The sequence below is a fragment of the Podarcis liolepis genome (genome assembly GCF_965112155.1).
Source record: "Podarcis liolepis genome assembly, chromosome: 1".
NCBI lineage: Eukaryota > Metazoa > Chordata > Lepidosauria > Squamata > Lacertidae > Podarcis > Podarcis liolepis.
Window position 1 is genome coordinate 91,331,489 of NC_139554.1, and position 24,928 is coordinate 91,356,416.

The following is a 24,928-nucleotide window of genomic DNA, read 5'->3' on the forward strand; positions in this document are numbered from 1 at the left end:
GTTAACTTTTTTCAGCATGCATCTCTCCAAGATATGGTGCACAATAACAACTAAACTTCTAAATCATCTGCATATTAAACATAAACCTTCCCATCCCTGGTGTCGTTTCTAAAACTCAAAGGAGTCATGAGGAGCCATTTTCAGCAGTTTTCAAAGACCTTGAAACAATGATAGTGAGAGGAGCTGGAAGGCTCCCCACGTGGCCAGGCCAGACATTTTCCAAGTAGAGGATTAACACTTCACACACCTATCAACAGGCAGAGGCATTAAGCTGAAGGAGATAACAGCATGTGCAGTCAAGAAGCACTATATCCCAAGAACAGCACAGGAAGGTTATAAACAGGCAATCCCTTAAAACCAGCTTTGGCGGGGTGGGGGAAAGAAAACATAAGCTTGCCAAGTAGAGGATGGATTGAAGGAATGACTAATGCTCTCTAGGGGGAAAAATGAGCTTGGGAACCAAGAATGATAAGAAGAATAAACATCCCAGCATTGCAACTTAAAATCTAACTGGCATGATGCAGATATAACCCTCTGCGACCTTAGCTATATATTGCCTCAGTGTGCTAAGCTGCATCATGGCAGAAAGTAACATTATTAAAAAGGGGGGAGTGCATTTGGGTAAGCCTACGTGCACCTCCCTTCTACCTTGGAGATCTGGTTCAAGGCACAAACCATGTGAACGCATTTCTTCACAATGGCTTTGCCATCTCAACGCTTCATCTAAATTTCAAATGACTAAGCCACAGATAGCCAACATGGTGCCCTCTAGATGTTGTTGAACTACAACTGCCATCAGGCCCAGCTAGCTTGGCTAATGATGATAAAGGATGGGAGTTGAACACATCTGGAAGACACCATTTTGGCTACTCTTGAGCAAGACTGCCATGCAAAAATTGCCACCATTGCATAAACAGTAGCTGCAGATACATTTAAAGCAGTGTACACTTTCCCCAAAGAATCATGGGAACTGCAGTTTACCCCTCACAGAGCTACAATTCCCAGCACCCTTAACAAACCAAAGTGGCAGGATTCTTTGGGGGGAAATAATGTACTTTAAATATACAGGGTGTGTGCAGCCATAATCCATTTTCATACCTTTAGCCTTATATCAATTGCAGTTCCCAGGAGAGAGGGAGCCATGATATATGGATGAGTGGTTCATACAAACCATGGTAGTATTAATTTGTTGCCCCCGCCCCACACCATGGGAATCATGCATATCAGACAGGCGACAGGGCTTCCCTCCATACCTGTGCCATCGAACCTCATTAAAGTGTGCCCTTGGAACACATTGAGACATCAGCTGCCTGGCCCGCACATTTACGAACTTCATCACTGCAGTGTGGGAAATAACTTCATAGATTTATTTATTCTTACATTTATATTCCACCTTTCTTCCATTGTGGAACTCCAGGAAGCCTCCCAACCTGTAGGTCTCCCAGCCTGGCACTGATCTGATTCAAACCAGTTTAGCTTCCACAAGGCGGTGGTCTCATGTGCCTTCACCACATCTTGAGGTGTGCAGCAACTGTTCAAATTTATCAACCCCAAATAGCATTTGTCATACATTTATCCATTACTGGTTTAACCCTCCACTTACAGGACACTCGGTAATATTCTGACTCCACAGGCTCATATTGGAGCTGTCCTCAATGGTGGTGCAACGCTTCTGCTTCCTATCCCAGCCGCAGTATGGGTCCCTTGCTCCCAGGCACTCACTGTGTATGGGAAGAGAAAAAAATATAAGCGACGTTTCACAGATGGAAACTTAAAAAAATCAGTTACTCAAGTACAGAGCTTCTGTGCGACAGCTGTCAACTCTGCAAGGAAGGTTGATGATGAACAAAATAACAAGGTGATGACAACTCCCTCTCCCCAAGAAAATATCACTCACACAAATCAAGGATTAAAAGCCCATTTATTCTCTTCCAAGGCCCGGTAGATGACAAAGAATTGCTTTGCAAATGTAGTCAAAGAACACTTGTCCTTGCAAATAATGATGCATTCGTTCATTCTCTTACAAAGAACCTTCTGTGATAATGTTTTCTGAAACAACTTGTAGGGGTTAGACAAGCAGAAAGAGCAAGTGGGCCAATATTAAAGGTTATTAGCTTTGGCGTTTAAAACAAGAACAACAATGGCAGCACTTTTAATCATGATCTCATGCCGCCAACCTGAAACAGACACAGTTAGTGTTACTCAGAAGTCTTTTTTGGTGGTGCTCAACAATGGATGCATTCATTTTTATGTTCATATAGTCTGCGTATGCAGTCCCTTTCTGTGATTCATTAAAGGAAAATAACTGTTAATACTTTCAAAATACAGTAAAGGTCAAAGATCAAACTCAAGGTTATTTAGGAAAGTGATGCTTCTACTCTGGAAGTATCACTTCTGACAGTGAGTAACGGAGCACACATGCTGCTAAACGCAACTTGCTACTTGACTTAGCTTCAGGAAATTCAGAACTTGCATTTAGCATCACTTGTGAATATACCCTTGTCTAGTTTAGCCTTTCCTTTAGGTCATTATACGTTTTCACTTACAAAACCAAAAGTGGCTAAACCAGGCCATATGAAAATAGAAACAGGGCTACACTTTAAATATGAAAAGTTGTGTGGCTTTCCTTATTTAGACTTCCTGTAAATAGGCAAGGAAAGGGACTTAGGTCATACATGCAGAGAACAAAGAGTCACAGTCTAGCTTTATCTTCTGGTTATTTATCTGTAGTTCTCCCTGTGGCAGATAATCTTGTTTGTTTGCACAAAGCCTGCCGTACCATTAGGCAGGGTGAGATGGCTGTCTCAGGCAGTGGACTCTGGGAAGAATGGCTTTGAATGATAGGGCTACAAGGGCCCCACTGTCTGTCCTGCACCATCAAAGCTGCCCTTTGGATTCTGTCCATCGTCAGTGTTTACGTAAGATTCTGGCTGACTTCTGTTCAACAAATGCTCACCTAGGGTGGGAAATGCCCTTGGCCTCAGGCAGCAAAATGTCTGGGGCCAGCCTTGTATTCTCCTGCCCCTCCCCAAACGCTAAGGACAGCTCATTCTGAGAGAGAGAGAAAAAGAGGTATCCAACTATAGACAACAGGATGTCCTTCCCTATGGATAGGACTTTAATCTCTTCCAGCTTTCTCTGCTTATTGGAACGATGCCTCCATGTTTTGAACAGGCAGAGCTAGCCTGCTTTTCACATAGTAGGGTGTAACATGTAGCCAAAGTAAGAAACAAATGCAAATGGACATTTGAAAGGGCCTGTAACTATGTTTTTTTGGCTGATCCTTTGCAATCATGCAATCAGCTGCTTCAGTCCTTTCCCAAAGCCTCAGCAATGTCAATTAAGCCTGTGGCATTAAACCAAGGTGAGGGCGGGGGCACATCCAATTCAGGCAAAAGAAGGGAAATGAGATTTATTCCAAGCCAAGACATCAGTATGATAAGTGAAACACCCACCCCTCCCCAAAATCAAATGAAATGAGATGTGAAGTATTCACATCCAGAAATCTTTGAAATCCCATTAGTTGGTAATCAGCTACAAATGAAAAAGTGTGTCCCTTAAGCATAGCTGAACAAAGTCAGATGCAGTACCAGCCTATACTGATTCCAAAGCAATTTGCCCCAGAGCAAACATTAGATTCCTTTCTGCTGCCAGGTGTAGGAATGGCTTTTATTATTATTTACTAGTCTCCAATCTGCTCTTCCTCCACAGAAGGACGTCTGCCTTGTGATTTAGGCATAGGCATATGATAGCAACATCTCTCTTGGCTGTTTTAAATAAAAGATTCTGGGCGAGATGCAATGATGCTCTATTATGCTTCCCTAGAAGGGAAACTTTTAAAACAAAACCACAACTACCGGAAGAGGTGAAGGGAAACGGTAATTCTGGTGCAGCTCATACCAGACAAAACATGCCAAGAGCTAAGTCATGGTGTAGGAACACAACCATGGGAGTTGCTGGCACGAGGACACTACAGAGAAAATTGTGCAGTGGGTTTGTTTGTTTTTAATCTGACTAGAGAACAATACCTTACTGCTCTAATCCAGTGTTTCCCAAACGTTTTTGGGCAACGGCACACCTGTTTACCGGAAAAAAATCTCGCGGCACACCACCATTAAAGCCCCGCCCCCGTGACGTCATTCGGGGAGCCGGCGGCCCGGGCCTGAGCTGGAGAAGGAGAGGCGGTGCTTTTCGGCACAAGGCAATCGGCCTGGAATTGTTTCCCGCGCGCTGCGAAAGGGAACAGCTGCGGTCGCGCGAACCCTCCGGCGCTGGGAGGGGAAAGGGCGGAGTCGCAGAGCACCAGCTGGCCGAGCGGTTGCGCGCAGCGTTGCGCTTTTGGAGAGCGTGCGGCTGCTGCTAGGGGATCCGGGGACGTGAGCAGGCCTGGCCCGACCCGGGTTGAAGGAGCACAAGCCGGCAGCGCGCCAAGTGAGTTCGGTTGCGCGCGACGGCCCCCGCTCCCCCCACCCCCGCCGGATCCTCGCTGCCGCCGCCTCTCGCCCGCCTCCCTCCCACGGCACACCAGCCGATGTCTCACGGCACAGTAGTGTGCCGCGGAACACCGGTTGGGAAACACTGCTCTAATCCACTGAGAGGAGCTGCTAGCCCCTCCCCCAAACTGCCAGCGGGCGTAAAATAAATAAATAAATAAATAAAGAACAGCAGTTATTCAGAAAAGGAAATGGGGGAAGGGTTTTGTGAAGTCGTTGAGTAGACAGATGGAGGCGGGGGGGGGGGAGAGAAGCAGCTGAGACATATGGCCTTGGAGCTCAAGGTAGCCTGAACATTCCAGGGCAGAATTAAATGGTTCCTAGAGATGAGAAGAATGACGATCAGTGAAGGGGGGGGGGAGAGAATTCTACATCGAAGTCCCCACTTTGACCTTCAAGATTCTGAAACCAAACTCATTTGGAGTGCCTCCCATTTAAAAAGCGGAGCTGAGCACAAGATGAGCATGAGATATATAGGATGTGTACTAAGTTATTTCCATGCAGTCCATTTTTCAAACTATTATATATTTGTTTGCAGAATTTCACATCTACTATGTTTTTAATGTTTTGGGTTTACAAAAAATAACCATTTGGGAGCAACTAAGAGACAGGAAAAAGGGATAACAACACATTTAACTACCGAAGCACCCCAAAGCAAAATCAAATGATTCACAAACATATTCTTTTTTGCTTCCATTTTCCCCAACAAGATGTATTAACGTAGGGGGGAAGAATAGTATAATGGGAAAAGCTGGGGCTCTCTGGATGTTGTTGGACTACAACTCCCATCATCTGTGACCACTGAACAGGCTGGCTGGGGCTGATGTGAGTTGGAGTCCAATGATACATGGAAAGCTACAGGTTCCCCCCACCGTTCTTTTATAGAGTCAGTAGTTGTGTATTTACAAAGGCACAAGTCTGGAGTATGGAAGAACAGATGGGCCATCATGGCTGAGTGGTTTGGCTCAAACGTGTCCCAAATGGAAAGTGGCAAGGACCAACATGAAAGGCATTCTATTTGTGGTGAATGTACTGGCCTTCATATTTCGTGGCCATCAGCATGCACAGTGCAGAAAAAGTAGGGTAGGGTGGGCAGAGAATGACAAACAACAGTAGTCCCAGCTGAAATGGCACAGTAGTTCAGAAATAACTACTGTTATTAAAAATAAATTAATTATTTTTAATTTACTAATTCCCAAACAAGGAAAAATATTCTTTACAAAAGCATACTCAGGTGTTAGACTTCATCATTCCTGACCACTGGGGCCATGCTAGCTGGGGCAAATGGGAGTATACATCTGGAGTGCCACAGATTCCCCAACCCCTGGTGAGAAGATGCATATAAGTATCACAGCAAGCACCAACTTATTGCACAAGAGGAAATGCCTCTTACAAAATTTATCCATATTTAAATTCAAAATGTTTTAGTATCTGGGGACTAATTAATAGCAGGCACCTTTTTAAGTCCACTGAAGTGTTTCAAATCAATTCCTCTAACTGGTTAAGCAACCCAACTTTGCAGCCTAACTCAAGGCAGACTAAAATAATTACATCTAAATCTTTGCATTATCTAAAATTAGATCATCCCAATTCAGCATTCAAGACACAGCAAGCCAACATATCAATCCATGACTCCTGGGGCATCTCAATAACCTGGCAACAACCACATTCATGCAAGCTGTGTGCTAATCATCTTAATTTTGGACTCATAAAAGATTCAGTTTAGGTTTCAGCCTTCCAGCTCAATGATCCATTTCTTTCCAAATGGCCCTTGATGCTGATCGGGTTCCATACTCCTTAAACAAAATTTTCCAGGAATGAAGGCAAGATGGGGTGATTATAATTATTCATTAAACTAATGTAATCAAAGGTATTTGTTTATTTCACAACAAAACACAAGCTGAATGGGTTTTTTAAAAATCGTTTCTATTTTGCCTACGCTGCATCGCTGTCAGCATTCCACAGGCTGCAATGTATCCTGCTCAGGTACAGAGACTATTTTGCTGACACTTCAACCACATGCATTATGTCTCTAACATGGCAGCAAGGTGGGGGTGGGTTTGAAGAATCTGGATAATGCACTTAATGAATTATAGCAGGTCAGTCCAAGGCCTCTGTCATTAGTTTACAACTTTGAGGGATTTGCAGGGCAAGACTGCAGGGCAAGAAACTAGGCAGGTGGTTATTTTCCTGCATGCATCCCAAAGAGAAGGCATCTCCACATAGGGTGGAGAGACTCCTGCCAGGAACCCTAGAGAGCCTCTGCCAATCAGTGTAGACAACGCCAAGCTAAATGGACCAATGGTCATTAATGGCATTTTTAAAAATGTGGAGAGTTTTGTTGTTGTTTTTTAAAGAAAAATGTTACTAGTAGCTGCAGCAGGAACTTAGGGAAGAGGGTTTAACACTCTCCGCCGCCTCCCATCATGATCCCATGGTCTTGAATATTGTCCAGCTGAAGCAGCTATTTGCAGAGAGGAGACTTCCCTCCAGATACAAATGGCAATTATAGGAGCACAATTTTCATTAGGAGGGGAAAGGGTTAAACTCGCCCCTCTTCACCCCTCAGGGTCCTGCTGCTGTTAAGCACCCCCTGCCCATGGCTATTTCATTTGTAAACAAAGCTTCAAGTTAATCATATTCACGCAATTAGTGTCACATCTAGTTTGACCCTTAGTTTTCCACATTTAAGCAACTTTGACAAGGAGAAATATTCAACTGAGCAATCCCTCTCTTGGAGTAAGAAACTAGTACACTCTGCCAAAAGCTGAACTACATGACTGTGCTGCTTGTGTATCTTGGCACTAAAAAGAACATTTTAATTGCAATTTCTCCCTCTGTCTCTGATCTCTTTCAATCCACCTTCCTCTCATTTATGATTTCTGTATGCATAGCCCCGCTAAATGTTAATACCTGAGGCCAGAAATTGATTATAAAATGCAGCATTAACCAGCACTGTTGCCATAAGAATCTACTGCAAACTTCAGAACAGGTTAAGCACACGGTAGATGTAAAATAAGTTCTGTTGCAGTAACACTGGAGTACAGGGCAAAAGCCAAGATCTATAGGTGTTTGGGATCACTTTCCATGGAAGGTTTTCTAAGGGTGTAGCAGCTGAACACCATTAAAGAACTGTTTAGGTCTCAGGGTCACATGAAATAAAATATTTTCTAACTTCAAGAGAAGTTCACTGCTGGAATGTTGCCCTGGGAAGTTATAGGAGGAGACTGGGATCTGTTGGGATTTTCAGGTTTTAGTACAGTTCTAAGGCATCACTTCAACCAGACAACCCACTGGAGGTGTTTTCAACATTCATTACACATTCTATGAAACTCTCCTTTGGTGGAGATGATCACTGTGGCACTTGCATGCATTTCAGCAAATATTCAAAGTAATAAAGGCAACTGTTCAATTGAATGTTCCCTTCTCAAGGATTATTTGTACCATGAGCTTCCTATGGAATTAAAACAGTCTAAATCTTAGTCAGAGTTTCATCCAAGCCTATGTGACTGTAGGCAAGTCAAGGGCGGAGTGAAAGTGAGATTTTCCAGTCACATGGACTGTGGGCTAGTGCTTACTGAAAATAAGTAACGGGACTCTGCTGGATGGGGGAGCTTTTCTGAGTTTGGTTGGGCAAGGTCATTTACTGTCCTACAAGAGCATCCAGGAGCCCTAAAAATGTTGTCTTTGGAGACTTCAACCAATGTTCTTCTAGTGTCAAAGAGCTCCACAAAAGAACAGATGGAACTTCTCATGTGTGTGTGTGTGTGTGTGTGTGTGTGAGAGAGAGAGAGAGAGAGAGAGAGAGAGAGGGAGGGAGGGAGGGAGAGAGAGATTTCCTTACGGAGGACTAAGAAGAAAGTTTGGTCTAGCAGATGAGCAAACTGACAGTCTGGACTTTTCCAACTGTGAGGGGTGTGAAGACGAATTTTTGATGTAAGCAATCTGAACTTTGCCACAAACTTTGGGCTTCTGCAAATGGAGGATGTTCCTATTCATGTACAGAGCAACATTCTTCTTTTTTGATGATCACAACACCTTTGGTAAAGGCTGTTCTCCAACTGGAGGGCTTGCAGGCCAGTGTTTCCCAATTGTCAGTGTTTATGCAACATTTTTTTTAAGAATTTGCCTTGTGAGAGTCTTTAAACTTCTTTTGTTGTCAACCAGCATTACACTTTGAATTTTTAAGTTGAAATGGAGTAGTTGCTTTGGAAGACTATAATCAGGCATCTGTACAACATGACCAGTCCAACGGATTTGATGTTGAAGAATCATTGCTTTGACACTGGTAATCTTTGCTTCTTCCAGTACACTGGCATTAGTTTGCCCGTCTTCCCATGTGGTATGTACTTTTTTTCCGGAGACACCACTGACGGAATATTTCAAGCAGTTGGAGGTGGCGTTTATAAGTGGTCCATGTTTCACAAGCATACAATAAGGTTGGTAGTACAATAGTTTTGTAAACAAGCATTTTGGTTTCCCTGGAAATGTCCTGGTCCTCAAACACTCTGCACTTCAATCAGAAGAAAGCTGCACTCACAGAGCTCAGGTGATGCTGGATTTCAGCATCAATGTCAGCCCTTGTGGAAGGATAACAGCTCAGGTAGGAGAAGTGATCAACGTAGAGACAATTCAAACCTGGATCCTGGCAGAGAATAATTCTACAGAAAGAACTTTTATTTGATGTGCAACACTAAAAAACAGTTCCATTTCAATATTAATTTGAAAAAGGTAATTCTGTGGAGAACCCAATATGGAGAAAGCAATCTGGCGTGGATAAGGCCAGTGGAACTGAGAAGACCAAGACCAACTGGGAAAAGATAACAATTCAGAAAGGACTTAAAACAGCAGAATCCAAGAGACATGTGACTGCAGCATTCACTGTGTGAGTATATCCCACAGTTTGTGTGTATGTATGAATGAAAGGATAGTCAGCCTAGGTAGGATACTTCACAATACATCTGGTTGTGTTTAGGGCGCTGATACTAGGGTTATTCCAGAAACTATTAGCTGTGGTATATTCATTGGGAATCCAAGAAAACGCCACCCTGAACGCATTTTAACAGATGGGATTTATTCCGACAGGGCATTAACGTCAATAGGCTTTCACTTCTAAGTTCATTGCTTCGCAATAAATGTCTTATCTGATGCCTAATAGAATATACCCTAAACACTCCATTCATAAACAATTCAATTCATCTCTCTAATACAAGAGTTATTTTGCCTCTCACTCCTTATTCTTAGCCACAGAAGACATTTGCATGAAAATAGGATCTAGGCTCCTTAGGAGTTTCCCTGCCATCTGCTGCTATGACTCTATCCTCACTCATTGTTTTAATTTGTGAAGTCACGAGTGCAGATGAAAGTAGAAGGTACAGTTTGAGATAAGTATGGGAATAAGCACACAGAACAAAAGTGACAACCTTAGTGAAATTAATGTAGCAAAAGACTTCTTAAGCACTGGGCTTTGCTGTGCGATTTCCAAGGGTATCTCCAGATGGCTCTCATTTTGGAAACTGGAAATTGCTTCAGAGTTCCCAGCCCTGGCATACAGGATACACTGGTCCATGCTCTTCCAACCTGGTCCACACAGTTTCTTTGAGGCCACTGCAGAACCAATGCAAACTGTGAAGTCGGAAGAATCAATTCATTAAACCTATAACAATGACGCTCTGTGGGGAGGAAATGTGCTTTTCCGTGGCACGGTTCTCATGATCTTGGCCATGTCCTACAAAGGTGAGTTAGGATCATGAAAAGTTCCCGCATGGAGCAGCCCTAGGCATGGGAACCGGTATTTGATAAGAGTATTTGGGCATCCTGAGAAACTCAGTGCTATAAAAAGGAAATTAATTCAAAACCTCGGGGAAAACAGGTGGTCAGTTTTAGGTGAAACTTTGAAAATCAGAGCATCTGGGCAAAAGTTTAAGAGCAAAATCACGTGTTAATAACTGCTTTAAATATAAATAAATAAAGCATGCCTAACACCACCTATTGAATTTTGAAGGAAAATTGGGGCCTGATCCACATCACGGATCCAAATTAGTTTCCCAACAACACACCCTTCCTCCCTCTAGGGACCCACAACAGCTGGTGGCAGAGGACATTTGGTGGGAAACTGGCAAAGGCCCACAGTTGATTTTCCATTAAAGTACCAGTGGGAGCATTGAGGGCAGTTTTTTAAAAGTGTGATTGATATAATGGCCCTTAGTTGCTACTGAGTGACAAGTTCGTGCTCTTCCACATCTACCTTCTTCCGTGTTTCATTGCTCACACTGTCAAAATCTCCATGCCGTTTCTTCCTTGCAGTCTCCTTCCTCCTTCTAAGTCCTGATCCCCATCACCAATTCCAAAGCCTTTTAGAATCAAAACCATGGGATTTTGCAAATGTCAGTAATTTGCATTAATTTAGTGGGCACAGAATTTAGCTTTTATTGATGCATCAGAACTGAGCTATGGGTCCAGCATGCTATAGCAGTGTTTATATCAGTCCACCTTATGAAAGAAGAAAAGCTGTGAGTAGAATCCAGGTTTGTAGAATTCATTCACAAAGCTGCTTGGCAACTGCCAATGCAATTTTTACAAGCAATGGAGAAGAATTATTAGATCCTTGCCCAGTAGCTGCGAGTGTGAGATTGTGCTTGGCAGTCTTGGAACTACTCGACAAGATTAGCTTATTGTCCCATTAACATCAACCTGCAAAGGGGGGTTGAGCTAAACAAATAATCATATTAGTTTCCAGCCAACCAAATCCTAATTACTGACAGCCTCAATAACCAACATGCAGGATACAGAGCATCTGTCATGCCCCAAAGCAGATGGCGCTAAAAGAGCAGAATAAGAATTCAAGAATGCTCAAGGGTTACAAAATAAATAAATAAAAATAAAAGCCAAATCCTACAATTTCAATTTTCTAAGCAAAAACAAAGAAACAACCCCAAAACATAACATAAACTGTAGAGACAAACTGGTGATCTGTAAAAATCCATTATCATCCCCACTGAAAAGACAAGTGAAGCAGAACTGAGCTACTTTATCCAGACACCAGTCAAGTGGAAACAAATTCATTTTCCTGCTAAACAACACAACACATTCATGGCTGCCGTCTAGTACCAATATTCACTTCCGCTTAACGCCAACTGATTCTATTTAAACAATGGAACTAGTAATGTAATAACTCACCACCTCCCATATTAAACCGCAAGAACCTGAGTACGGGGCAGGGGGAGGACAGCTCTCTATTTGATGGGCTGCCTGGTCCAAGTGGAGTTTAAAGATAAAAGACTCCTAAGAAGGAAGACTCAGGACCCTTGAAGTTGCCCATCTACAGCAGGTAGACTGAGCAGTCATAGTATTTCCAATTATGGTGAATTTAATTTTCATTTAAAAGGCTCCTGGAGTGCTTTCTAGGTGGAATGTTATATCCATAACATTCATAAACTGTATTGCATTTTTATTTAAACTATAGTAATTCTTTCTAAATTGGCACCTATGTGTATTGATTCTACAAATTTGTGCCCTTTTCTTGGTGATGCCTTTGCTCTTTTTGGGTGATGCACAAGCAACCAACCTAATGACAACCATTCTGAGTCATAAGCACATCCCATCAGCTGGCACAGTCTGTCTTCCCTGAGGTCAGATGCCCTCAGGTTTCTCTGTGATAAGAAACCAAGGGAGTTGCTTGCAAGTCCATCAATAGCAATGCATAGTTGACACTGGCAGGTTTTTAGTTCATCAGAGCATCAGTATACTAGATGACGGGAGCAGAAATACACATGTCACTTGCCATAATACTTTTGCTTCCTAGCATCTTCTTAGTTAGAAGCCATTGTGTTCTAAAGATATACCAGGCCTCTTACATCTTTAGAACTGGTTGGTTGTTTCCCACCGCTGCTTGCCGGGGGCGGGGGGGGGGCGGGAGGGAGCAAAACATAATTCCAAATACTTTTTAAACAAGCTTTGTTTTTTAAAATTTTGAAAATCCAGAGTCTTGTAAAAGTCTAAACAATCATAGATCATATGGCTGAAGTAAATGAGAAATGGCTGTTTGCATTGCACATAATGTAAGAATTAGAGGTGCATTTTGATAACACACTCATCCTGTACAGAAACAAACAAACACAAGCAGCTGCAAGGCCAACTTACTAACAACAGATGAGTGAGTCAATTGCAAGCTTGAGAAAAGAAAGAACAAGAAAGCAGTGATAATCCTTGAAACCTCTGTAGCTATTTTGCTGTAAAAGCTCCATTAATTTAAACAAGCCTTCAATAGTGATTGACTCAGCTACTAAGAAGTTATAGAATGCTTACGAAAATTCCAAATCTGCTTAGACATTTTAAAAAGAATCAGGATGCACACAAGGTACAGGGAAAAGTAGGGTTATGTGTTACTGATTGGAAGAGATTAATTCTTTATTTATAGTTTTTATACGCTGCCCAATAGCAGTGTTCTCTGGAAAGCTTACACATTAAACATTAAAATACAATGACAATTAATCAACTCTTCAAAACGCAATAAAAATCAACATAAAATTTAAACAGCAGCAGAGTGGAGAACTGATGCAGGAAGGTACTGCGCCCTAAAAATAATAACAATTAAAAACTTTGCAAATTAATAGAGATCCCAATTTATATATGAATGTCAATCATCACAGTTAATTGTGCACTATTAATTTGACATTCTTTTCTTTTTTTAGTATATTAACCTCTGCAACACATTTATGATTTCAGAACATAAAATTCACAATTTATATTGTCCTTGTGCATGGGTGTGCTCACATGTGTACTCATGAATACATTTATTAAGCCCTTACATAGAACCTCTGAAACTAAACACAACTTTCCAGGCCGTTGGAAAGCTGACAGCAACAGTGAAATAAGACTCGTGGCTTCCCTGGGCCATTACCCCTCATTTCTCCATTCACACCAGTGATTCCAGCTTGCCTTTAACTGGTTAATCCCTCGTTCCCTAGCATGTTCTGTATCTTTGTAATTGATGGCAGCTTCTCAGATTATGGCCTCAAACAATATACATAGCAAATTACTCCATTTCTTATTCCCTGACACACCTTTCCATCATTCCTAGTGACAATGAGTTCTTTATAGAGTAATTTACTTTTTAAAAGGAACAAAATAAAATAAACACTACTTTTGCTCGAATATGAAGATGAATGCTACCCTGAGGAAATTCTGATTAAATCTAGATTTATGTCTGCATCGGTAAAGAGAGAGTTATTAAAAATATATGAATAAGCACCGCTTCATAAACATTGTTTAAAAAAAATACAACAATCTGAACTCCTGTTGCCTTGCCAAGAAAAAGCAACCAGCAACAAGGGCAGTCATCCAAGTGGAAACTCAGAGGCCATAAAAACAGTAATGAAAGAGACAGAGCATTTTTCCAGAGTAGGGAATAAGTCAATCTGGGTGTTGAAGCACAATCCCATTCCTAACCATGACAGGCTTACACCTTAATGTAACATCCCACAGAAGGAAGCATCCCAGGGAGAAGAGCAGCAACCAGGGGTTTTAACTAGAGGGCTGGTGAAAGAACCAAGACCTCCCCAACTTCAACTATCCAAGAAAAGGAGGTCTCCTTGTTCAAATGTGGAGTCACCAACACCACAACTGTCTGATGCCGATTTAGTATGGCCCTGGGAGGAGAAATGGAAGTGAAATTATTACAGTTTCTCTCAGGGCTGTTCAGATTGTTGGATCTGGTGTCTGGTGGAAATCAGTGAATTTATTTTTATTTACACCCTACCTTCTCATGATGCAGTCTACAAGATGGTGGCGGCAATTGTTTCTAATTTGAAACAATTGCTAATTGGCATAGATAGAACCAGAGAATTGTACAGTTGGAAGGGATCCTGAGGGGTCATCAATTACAACCCGCTGCAATGCAGGAATCTCAACTAGATCATACATGACAGCTGGTTATCCAACCTCTGCTTAAAAATCTCCAAGGAAGGAGAGTCCACCACCTTCCAAGAGAGTCCCTTCCATTGCTGAGCAGCTCTTACTGTCAGAAAAGTTCTTCCTGATGCTTAGTTGGAATCTCCTTTCTTGTAACTTAAAGCCATTGGTTTGGGTCCTACCTTGCAGACCAAGAGAAAACAAGCTTGTTCCACCTTTCATGTGACAGCTCTTTATCCAAGCTAAACGTATTCACATGTTTAAACTACAATTTTACATACCAATCATGAGTTTCAAGCTTACACATGATCAACTCCCCCTTTCCTGGCACAGCTGCAAGGTGCTCAGAAAGTTCCACTTCGTTTTGATTAAGCACAGTTTAGCATTACATCCGAAACCTAAAACAAGCCAGCTTCATAAACCATGATTTAGGAAACAATAAGACTAACCAAGAGTCTTCCTACATTCAGATATACCTTTAAGCTACATTTAGTAAAAAAAATAAAAATGGAAGCAATACCTTCCAAACTCCTCTTTGTAGTGGTGCCAAATGAGCATGGGGTGGTACAGATAGTACAGAGCAAGACAGAAAGATCAAGTCCTCTGCTTCCTGGGACCTGTCCAGGGTTCTGAAGGCCTCAACTCTGACCACCTATTCCAAGTTCTCAGTCCCTCTGCTTGTTGGTTCTAATGCTCTCCAGCTCTCTTTGCTCCAGTCCCTTGTCAGGATTTCTCAGTCTAAAGGCGAAGTAGCATCTGTGTGACTGAATAGTCACAACCAGCGCTTTTTTCCTGGAGGCACTCAGTACTGACACCTTTCCCCAATTGTTAAAAGTGTGGCACTTACTGTAATAATTTCATGATGACCAGTACCTTTTTCTTTTTATTAAAGCACTGGTCACAACCAAAATATAATTTGTATTATCATCTCTTGTAAGCAGCCCTGGAGGGCATTTGGTCAGAAGCCAGTGTATAAATCTTTTTTTAACCAATTAATTATAATAATTTGCTTGGAATTTGCTTTAAAAAACTTTATCTTTTATTTTAAAAAATTGATACACCCCATACAAAATGGATGAAAAGTGAAGCCCTCGCCTCCCAAAAGTATGTATATCTCAGCTCCTTGTAAAATGGAGCAGCTCACTAAAACTAAGGAGGAACACATTTGCCATAAATACAGAAGCTTGAACTAAACGGCATGAGAATTGTGGAGAGAATAGAGTCCTTACTGCCAACATATAAGGTTGCAGCTCAAATCAGCTGCTTAGGGCAGCTGCCATTACCCTAAAGTACTGCCCCTGGGACAGGTCCCTTGAAAAGAGAGTACCTATTTCAAATATTTTGTTCTTGCAAGTTGTTATAATGTTTGTTTTAAAATGTAGAACATGTTGGAGTAAATTACAGATACTATCCTGAAGCCACAGCAATCATATGTTACTAGTGCAGCTAAAGGACCAAAGGAATCAATTGTTTGTTGTAATTGGAATGAGACTAATAGGAAAAGTATCTATACAACTCTGGCTGAGAAGAACAAAATGGCTTTTAGGGATGGTTCCACCTGAACAATGGATTGCAATTGTAAGTGTTAAGCTACGCTTTCAGAAAAAGCCATGGATGAGAAGTTTCCAGATTCTGTCTTAGTAGCCTCTCCTTCTTCCATTTTGAGAGAAGAATGACATGTAACATACTTCCTCCTGCTATTCTTGCACCTGGCTTTTCTTTAACACTATTGGATCAAGCAGTGATCTGCTCCTGAACTGTGGCCACAAACCATCCATCACAAACAGGATGCAGTTCACTAATGAGTACACACATTTAACATATGTGTTTGCAAACACATATTTTTTTCACATTCATACACTTAAAACATACTGGCTGACACACCTAAAAATATACCGTATTTTTTGCACCATAACACTCACTTTTTTCCTCCTAGAAAGTAAGAGGAAATGTCTGTGCGTGTTATGGAGGAAATGCCTATGGGTGGCATGCCTACGGATTTTCCTCCTCTAAAAACTACGTGCGTGTTATGGTCGGGTGCGTGTTATAGAGCGAAAAATACGGTACTTCTGAAGAGTCCCTTACAGAAGAAAATACTATAGCTCTACCTTCTCTTAGAAGACTTAGATAGCCTCATGGGATTCAGGCAGAAATTTGGCAGATGGGGAAACGCATACATTTCTAGCTTCCCTGTAATGTCCTGTAAGACTCACCAGAAAGAAGGAATGGTTTAATGTTAGGCCCTGGCTGCTGTGGGGTGTGTGGCATAATGCAACATTAGAGAGGGTACAGTCATTATTGCTTTGCCACTACTCCAGGCCAACTTCAGACTCACCACAGGAAGTCAGCAATGTCCTGCTGTTTCTGATTGGGGAGATAACACAATATTGATTTCTCTCTCTCTCTCTCTCTCTCTCTCTCTCTCTCTCTCACACACACACACACACACACACACACACACACACAGTCTCATGCCCGCATGGGCATCTACATGTTGTTGCTGTTTTGGGGGAGACTAAAATATTGAAGGGGTGGAACTGCCTAATTCCTCACAAAACATGTGGAGAATGGTATCTTTATTTTTTTGCCTTATATCTCAAGATCTAAAAATACTAGAAACATACTTTTTTTAAAAAAAAAAAGCAGCAGAAAATCTGGTGGTTATGGTTCATCTTGGACATACCAAAGAAGGCTGCCGCAGATGCCACACTCCCCACAGACATTAGGTTTGCAACAGTTGATATAAGGCGTGAGGGGAAAGGTTGCTCAAAATGAGCCCCCTAGCTCTTTTTCACTGTTATGTGAGGAATAAGACGTGACACACATATTTTTCCAGCAGATGCAGGAGCAACTGGGCAAATGATTTTGAAAAGGAAAATGGCTGGAGGGAACTCCAGAACCTCCTTGGTAGCTTCCCACAGCGGCTTCCATTCTACACTGTTCATGCATCTCTTGGATAACATTTGGCTTGGGCCTAATAAAGCTAATCTTGAACCGAGATCTAATCTGGTAAAATAGGAGATATTTGATTACAAAATGTAATTATTTTGGAATCAGAAGTGTGCATATGAACATTATAAATAGATCAATTATTCTTGGAATTTCTCCATGTGAGGATGGCTGCCAGAGATGTACTCTCGCCTCTGTCTTTGTTTGGAACGTTGCTGGCTTTAAATTAAACTGGATAATGTTATACAGATAACTATTTTTCACTAATTGCCTTTGTTACTTTAATATGGAATGTTTCCTGTGTAATTTTTAGTGGGCCCTAGTCCACAAATGCTCATGTTTAAGACATTTGTTAGTCTTTAAGGTGCTACAAGGCTCCGATGCCGGTTTTTGCTGCAACCCCCTCTGGAAATATTGAATTTTCAAGTTTATAACAAATTGCTGCATTATGTAATATATTGGCATTTCATTTAATCATTTGTAAGCAAACATGAATGCAGCACAACAGGGAAAACAGTTTAAAAATGTAATGAATAAAAAGTTAATGTCCAAAAATGTATGGGGAAAAGAGGCATAGGGCCTCTTCACAAGTTGTTTAGGATAATACACCAAATTTAAACATTTTAGGTTTGAATAATCAAACATACTACCTGAAAAACCGGAGACCAAACACCACACACTTATGCTGGTTTATCTGCTGCAATGCTGAATTATGATCCCTGGGATTGCTAAGAATATCATTCTCGTTGTGCAAAATTTTAGCTACAACTTAGCATATTTATTTTATAGAAAATGGAAATTTTACAACTGGGTGGTCATAGTAAGAAAGCATGACTAGAAGAAGCCAAGATTGTAGAAAGACGGGACTTTTGAGCATTTCATTTCATTTTAAACTTTGTCCATTTTGTTGTTGTTGTTTAGTCGTTTAGTTGTGTCCGACTCTTCGTGACCCCATGGACCAGAGCATGCCAGGCACTTCTGTCTTCCACTGCCTCCCGCAGTTTGGTCAGACTCATGCTTGTAGCTTCAAAGACACTATCCAACCATCTCGTCCTCTGTCGTCCCCTTCTCCTTGTGCCCTCCATCTTTCCCAACACCAGGGTCTTTTCCAGGGAGTCTTCTCTTCTCATGAGGTGGCCAAAGTATTGGAGCCTCAGCTTCACAATCTGTCCTTCCAGTGAGCATTCAGGGCTGATTTCCTTAAGAATGGATAGGTTTGATCTTCTTGCAGTCCATGGGACTCTCAAGAGTCTCCCTCCAGCACCATAATTCAAAAGCATCAATTCTTCAGCGATCAGCCTTCTTTATGGTCCAGCTCTCACTTCCATATATCACTACTGGGAGAACCATAGCTTTTATTATACGGACCTTTGTTGGCAAGGTGATGTCTCTACTTTTTAAGATGCTGTCTAGGTTTGTCATTGCTTTCCTCCCAAGAAGCAGGCGTCTCTTAATTTCGTGGCTGCTGTCACCATCTGCAGTGATCATGGAGCCCAAGAAAGTAAAATCTCTCACTGCCTCCATTTCTTCCCCTTCTTTCTTCCCTTCTATTTGTCCATTACCCTGGTACAATAATTGGCAGTGGTGAAAATCGACACAATTTTTGTGAAGATGTGTGGAACTTCTCTTAGTGATTTATATTCTACTAGCAGATGACATTAGCAAGGCATTTATGGTGAAGCATATGATACTTCCTAATTCTTAATTCTGCTGTCTCAAGGAGAACTTTTGCAATTCCCTACCCTGGATGAATATGCCTACTAGGAGGGAGACAAAGGTTCTATTTTGTACAACACAGAGGTTGAGTACACACTATATTTTAAAAGTGCATTTGAAACACATTTACTCCCCCCACCCTCAAATTCTGGGCACTATAGTTTGTTAAGGGTTGCTGGGAACAGAGTGCCCAGAATTCTTTGAGGACAAGAATGTGCTTTGAATGGACTTTATAGTTATAGTGTATACGTAGCATGAGAAGCAGGGAAGCCTAACAAACTCCTGGCTTGGGTGGACACTTTTTTTAATTGCACAGACTGAAAAATCCACTGAAGTAAATAGCAAGCTGCATCACCCCACAACTTCTCTACATCACCATGTCAGAACCCACTTTGATTATCTGCAAATTTGTTGATAAACTGTGGACCACATCTGCTAACCAAGGGTCGGAAAGTTAGTGGAAGTAAAACAAATACTAAGAGCACACTGTGAAGGATTTCCACTTGAATTTATGACTACAGTACATCAGGCTAGTTATTCTTCTGCAGCATCTGCAGGCATCTTAAGTTTTGACAATATTGCTTACTCAGTGTCAATCAGTACTAGGATGAAACGAATTTCACCTCGCTCACTGTGGCATTGTATTTTACCTTCACTCCATCATGGCTGGATTTAGACCAGTTAGGTAGAGATAAAGAGGTAAGTAGACAAAGCTATTCTATATCAAACGAGCAAGCTTTAAAAGAATAACACACTGACACCACCTAACAGTCTCCAAACTCACTAGCATTTAAGTGAAAGACATACAGAAACTGGAAGCTAGGCACCTCTGAAATTACTCCTTTTACTAGTTCTGTCTCAAGCAGCGTACAAGATCATTAAGGCAGGCCTGGTGCCATAGGCCTAAGGCAAAGGAGAAGATGGCACTCCCCCACCCCCATTCTATGTACTGAGGTAAGACTGGCAATTGATCTTACTTCAAACACTGGCAACGAGAAAAGTGTTTCCCCACACAAAACTGAGGCTAGAAGCATTGCTTAAGGTCTTCCAGGCAGACAGGCTGAGTGGCACGCATAGCTCTGACAGAGGGGAATGGCTAGAACAGGGGTCAGCAAACTTTTTCAGCAGGGGGCTGGTCCACTGTCCCTCAGACCTTGTGGGGGAACAGACTATATTTTTTTGGCGGGTGAACGAATTCCTATGCCCCTCAAATAACCCAGAGATGCATTTTAAATAAAAGGACACATTCTACTCATGTAAAAACACGCTGATTCCCAGACCGTTTGTGGGCCAGATTTAGAAGGCAACTGGGCAGGATCCGGCCCCCGGACCTTAGTTTACCTACCCATGGGCTAGAAGAAGCAGCTAGGGAGGAATGGTGGAGGACTACTGCAACCCCCCAACCCCCCCCCCAGCACATACCCTTAGCATCTGCTGCCTGAGGCGGCAGCTTCACCCTGCCTAACAGCAGAGCCAGCCATGAAGCTCATTTTCTCTCTTTTTGTCACCTATATCCTGATAAAAATAGTTTGGTGTGAAAACATCAACGTGATATAAGAAGAGCCTGTGGAATCAGGTCAATGGCACATCTAGTCCAGCATCCTGTTCTCACAGTGGCCGACCAGATGCCCCCATGGGAAGCCTACAAGCAGGACCTGAGGGCAACAGGAGTCTCCCCTCCTGTGGTTTCTCATATTCAGAAAGCAAACTGCCTCCAACAGTGGAGGGAGAGTATAGTAACTGCGGCTAGTAGCCACTGGTAGGCTTATCATCCATGAATTTGTCTAATCCTCTTTTAAAGCTGCCCAAGTTTGTGGCCATCACTGCCTCTTGTGGGAACAAATCCCACATTTTAACTACCACCAAAAATGGAGGATGGTCACAGTATCTAGGATAGGCAATGACAATCCTACGTGAGAAGATAGTGTTTGCTAACAATCTGAGCTACAGATACCGAGGACACAGAGACACTCAGATTTTCCTCTGAAAGTGTAACTTCAGAAGAGCATGAAGGCTATTTCACAGTGGGAAATATCCTACAGACAAGCTGAGCCACACATTTGGCCAAATCATGCTCTGAAAACAAATCTAGCTGAGACAGATCAGCAGAAACATATACATACTGTACACCACAGTATTTAAGCACAAAGCAAAGCACAAACCTTGGGAGTAAACCCTTTGGAAGATTCATCAGAGGCTGCAGAAGAAAACAAAGCAAGGAGAACATGCCAGAAGTGCTGTTTGCTCACCCTTGCTCTTGTTTTTGCTATACCTTTGAGAGTTTCCAGTGTATCCCGGAGCCTAACATCTGCTGAGAATGCCAGAACACCTAGGTTTAATCAATGTTAAGATCAATGTTTCTTCCATGTCTGATATGCCTTTTCCCTTCCTCGCTTTGGAGCCAGACCAAGGATTCCAAAACCCTGAATGATCATGACCTCCCAATCAGCCTCGAGGGTGTAACACACAAACTCACAGCTACCCCGGCAAAGTGGGACAGAGCCAAAGAAAACAAACAGGGCTGTGGTGTTGCTGCCTCGAGGGCACGAAGTCTCCTGCTGCATAATAGCTCCCTCAAATCCCCATGTTATTTAACAAGTAACTTTCAAAAAAAAATAGTGCTGAAGATGGAGTTTCTGCAAGAAGCTAGTTTTTTACACACACACACACACACACACACACACACACACACTGAGAGAGATGACATAAAGAAGTTAGGAAAGGAAAGGGAGGGGGGATACCGTGCCTTCCTCCTGCAGCTAGTTTATTGGCATGTATTAAACGTAGACTCAACAACAAGAGGCTATAAATCACTGCCCAGGAGAAGTGCCAGGTAGAAAGCAATGGATGAAATTAAAACATCTTTCTTGATACAACCCAGTGCTGATACCAATACAAAGTTAGTTGGGGAACTTGTCGCCTTTATACCTAGGAAGTGGGGAAAGTGGGTGTGGGTGAAAATATTTCAAAACAAAGGATATTAATAAAATACGCTTACAATGCTGATATTTATTTATTTATTAAACCGTCTATCAAAATAGCACAGTCCCTTCTTTTGTTTCCTTAAAGATTCTGTACAACTGGCATTTTTTGCTTGGGTTTCGACATCCCTGTTATGAAGACCATATGATGAACTTGTAAATTTTGAAACCCCAGCATTGTATTACTTTCCTGATCACACCGATTTGATCAAACTGAATGCAAGGACATTGTTAATCAGCAATCAACAACAGCAACAACATTTGTCGTTTGACTGGCCCATGAGCGGCTCCCAAACTGAGCTGCCCACTTGTGCGCTGCACTAAACCAGCGCAGCACGGGGACTCATTTCCGCAGCACTGAAAATTGTGTCTGCACAGATGCCGAAAATCACAGGCACACACGGTCACGCATGCACACGATCCGGCCCACGAAGGGATCTCCGCAGGACCGATCCAACCCAGGCAAGATAGACCTTGCTGAGCTCTGTGGCCTAATCCAACATCCATTCTAACAATGGCCAATGAGATGTCTATGATGGGAGAAAAAGAGGGCACCAGATTGGGGAATGCTGCCATACTGGGCATGGCCAGCCATGAGTGTTCACCATCAGAGTTGATGGGCGAGACCTGTGGCTCAACACATCAGTGCTCCACAGGGGCCAAGAATAATGCAGGTGTATCAGCAAGCAGTGGGGGGGGGGGCAACTGAGGCAAAGGGAATTACTAGGATCAAACATTTAAAATGCCAAATATTGTGTTGGCTCAATGAAATAGACAGGATTTTCACTCAATCAGCACTTATCCTCTCTTTCTCCCTAAACCATTGTATGGAAAGAGTTATTTAGGCATTTATTTAATTCCATTCCTGCCTTGATGGCCTCTCCTACAAGGTTGGGTTTTTACAGTATGTATGGCAAGATGTGGGCAGGCTGCAGCAGGCATCCATTTCTCATTTGACTGGATTAGCGCTCCGCTCTACACTGCCCACTTCTGAGAATAAGAATCCCGGTTTTAATGCATTAACTGATCTTGCTGTATTTAAAGTAATTATGCCATTTTTCTTTAAAGGGTACAATGATACTTAAGAAGACTGAAGGGGTGGGGGAAAACAAGAAGGAAATGGGAGTTTTAGATTTTGGGAAAGAAAATATCAGAACAAGCTTAATTGGCATTTCCCCCCTGAAAAATCAAGTAGGCATAAAATTCATCCATTTAGGTTTCTGAGAGATGAGAAAGAAAAGATTTAGGTGAGTGGCCACACAAAGCTACAGAGGATCAGACCACTAAGTCTTCTATTGGCTCTCTGGGAAAATAAAGGAGTTTAAGAAATCTATATTAGACAAAGATTTCTATTAATTCAGAGACAAGAAAGTAAAAAGCTTCACCAAAGGAAAAGCACTTCTGCAAGAGCAGACCCTAGTACCTGACCAAAGATGGCCATTGCTGAGTACTTTTGCATATATCTTAACAGTTCCAAGCAGAGTTTTAAATGTTTTGAAATAGTAAGGTTGTTATGTGTCCAGTGAATACGAAGCTGGGCTCAATTACGTCCTGGCATCAGAATTTTGCCTCTTTTTTATATTTTAACAAAATAACCCCAAGAAATGGGGAGCTTTTAATATGCTGTTGGTGGAACTAGGCTACGTGACATTCAAAATGCTTATCTACATAGGAGAAATAAAAAGGAACAAAAAGGAGATCAACTTTGCCAGCTGACAAACACAAGGTTTAACTGCCCAGATCCATTGTAAAAGCAGCTAATGCTTAGTGCCCAACACCCACTTTAACTTGCTGGGCATAACATTCATCTCAAGAAGCCTAGTGAAAATTCAAAGCCTGTCAACGTTTTTGCAAGTGCTCTGAGGCAAGGTCATCAAAGACACACAAACCTTTTGTCTTTGTGACTCCCATATGGCAGGCCTGCACTCAGGAACGAAAATTGAAAACAAAACCAAACAGAAAAAAATTCACTCCTATCCCCCTCCCTGTCCATCTTGCTGACAATATAAATGTGGCATTTTCCCAGGTGTCACTTCCTTCTGAAATGAGTGATTGGCTTCAAAAAGCAATTTTTAAAAAAATCCTAGGCACCTGAGTTGGCATGGCTGTTTTGACCTGAAGAACTCTGGACCAATGAGATGCTGGAAGGTACATGTCAGGGGAGACTGCCAGGCAGAGTAGGCTGACAGTGATGTCATAGTTATGTGCCCTTTGCATCTGCCTGTGGGGGACAGCACTGACAAAGGGTATATGAACAGCTAGAGGACAGATTGCTGCTTGCAAGACCGTGGAGGGCAGCTGTAAGATCTAAATGGAGTCCCATATCGCAGCTGTTATTAAAGCAAATTATTTAAGAACTATTTCACATGAACATAATTAATGTTTTTAATGTTTGCACCCAAAACCTTGTACATGTCCACACACAAAAATGTGATCTGCATCTTTCTCTTTGGTGATCACTCATAGCTGAGTAAGCTTGTCTTCCATAAACACGGTTTTAACAATGAATCTGTAGGTGACCGTGAAGGCCAATTCTGGATCCACACATCCTTCCACAGTGGGGACATTGGTTTTCAGGTGGGACTTGATCCACACATCCTTCCACATTGGGGACATTGGTTTCCAGGTGTGAATTTGCCAAGCGTGCCTTCCTCTTAGCACATTTCTCCCTTGTGTCCTGAGTTTGAGTGTCTTCAAAGCCCATGACACCTTTGGTAAAGGCTGTTCTCCAACTGGAGAGCTCACAGGCCAGTTGTCAGTGTTTATACTATTTTTTTTTAGATTTGCCTTGAGACAGTCTTTAAACCTCTTTTGTTGACCACCAGCATTACGCTTTCCATTTTTAAGTTCGGAATAGAGTAGTTGCTTTGGAAGACA

The 24,928-nt window shown here is 42.1% G+C and overlaps 1 protein-coding gene across 10 annotated transcripts in view; it reads right to left on the reverse strand.

The window, feature by feature from the left end:
• Positions 1–24,928, reverse strand: part of SEMA5B (semaphorin 5B) — a 369,522-nt gene that overhangs the window by 52,710 nt on the left and 291,884 nt on the right. For all 10 annotated transcript variants that reach the window (XM_083488884.1, XM_083488881.1, XM_083488882.1 and 7 more), the window contains one exon: positions 1,604–1,721. In XM_083488884.1, coding sequence (XP_083345010.1) covers positions 1,604–1,721 — 118 coding nt within the window. The remainder of the gene's footprint in view (positions 1–1,603; positions 1,722–24,928) is intronic.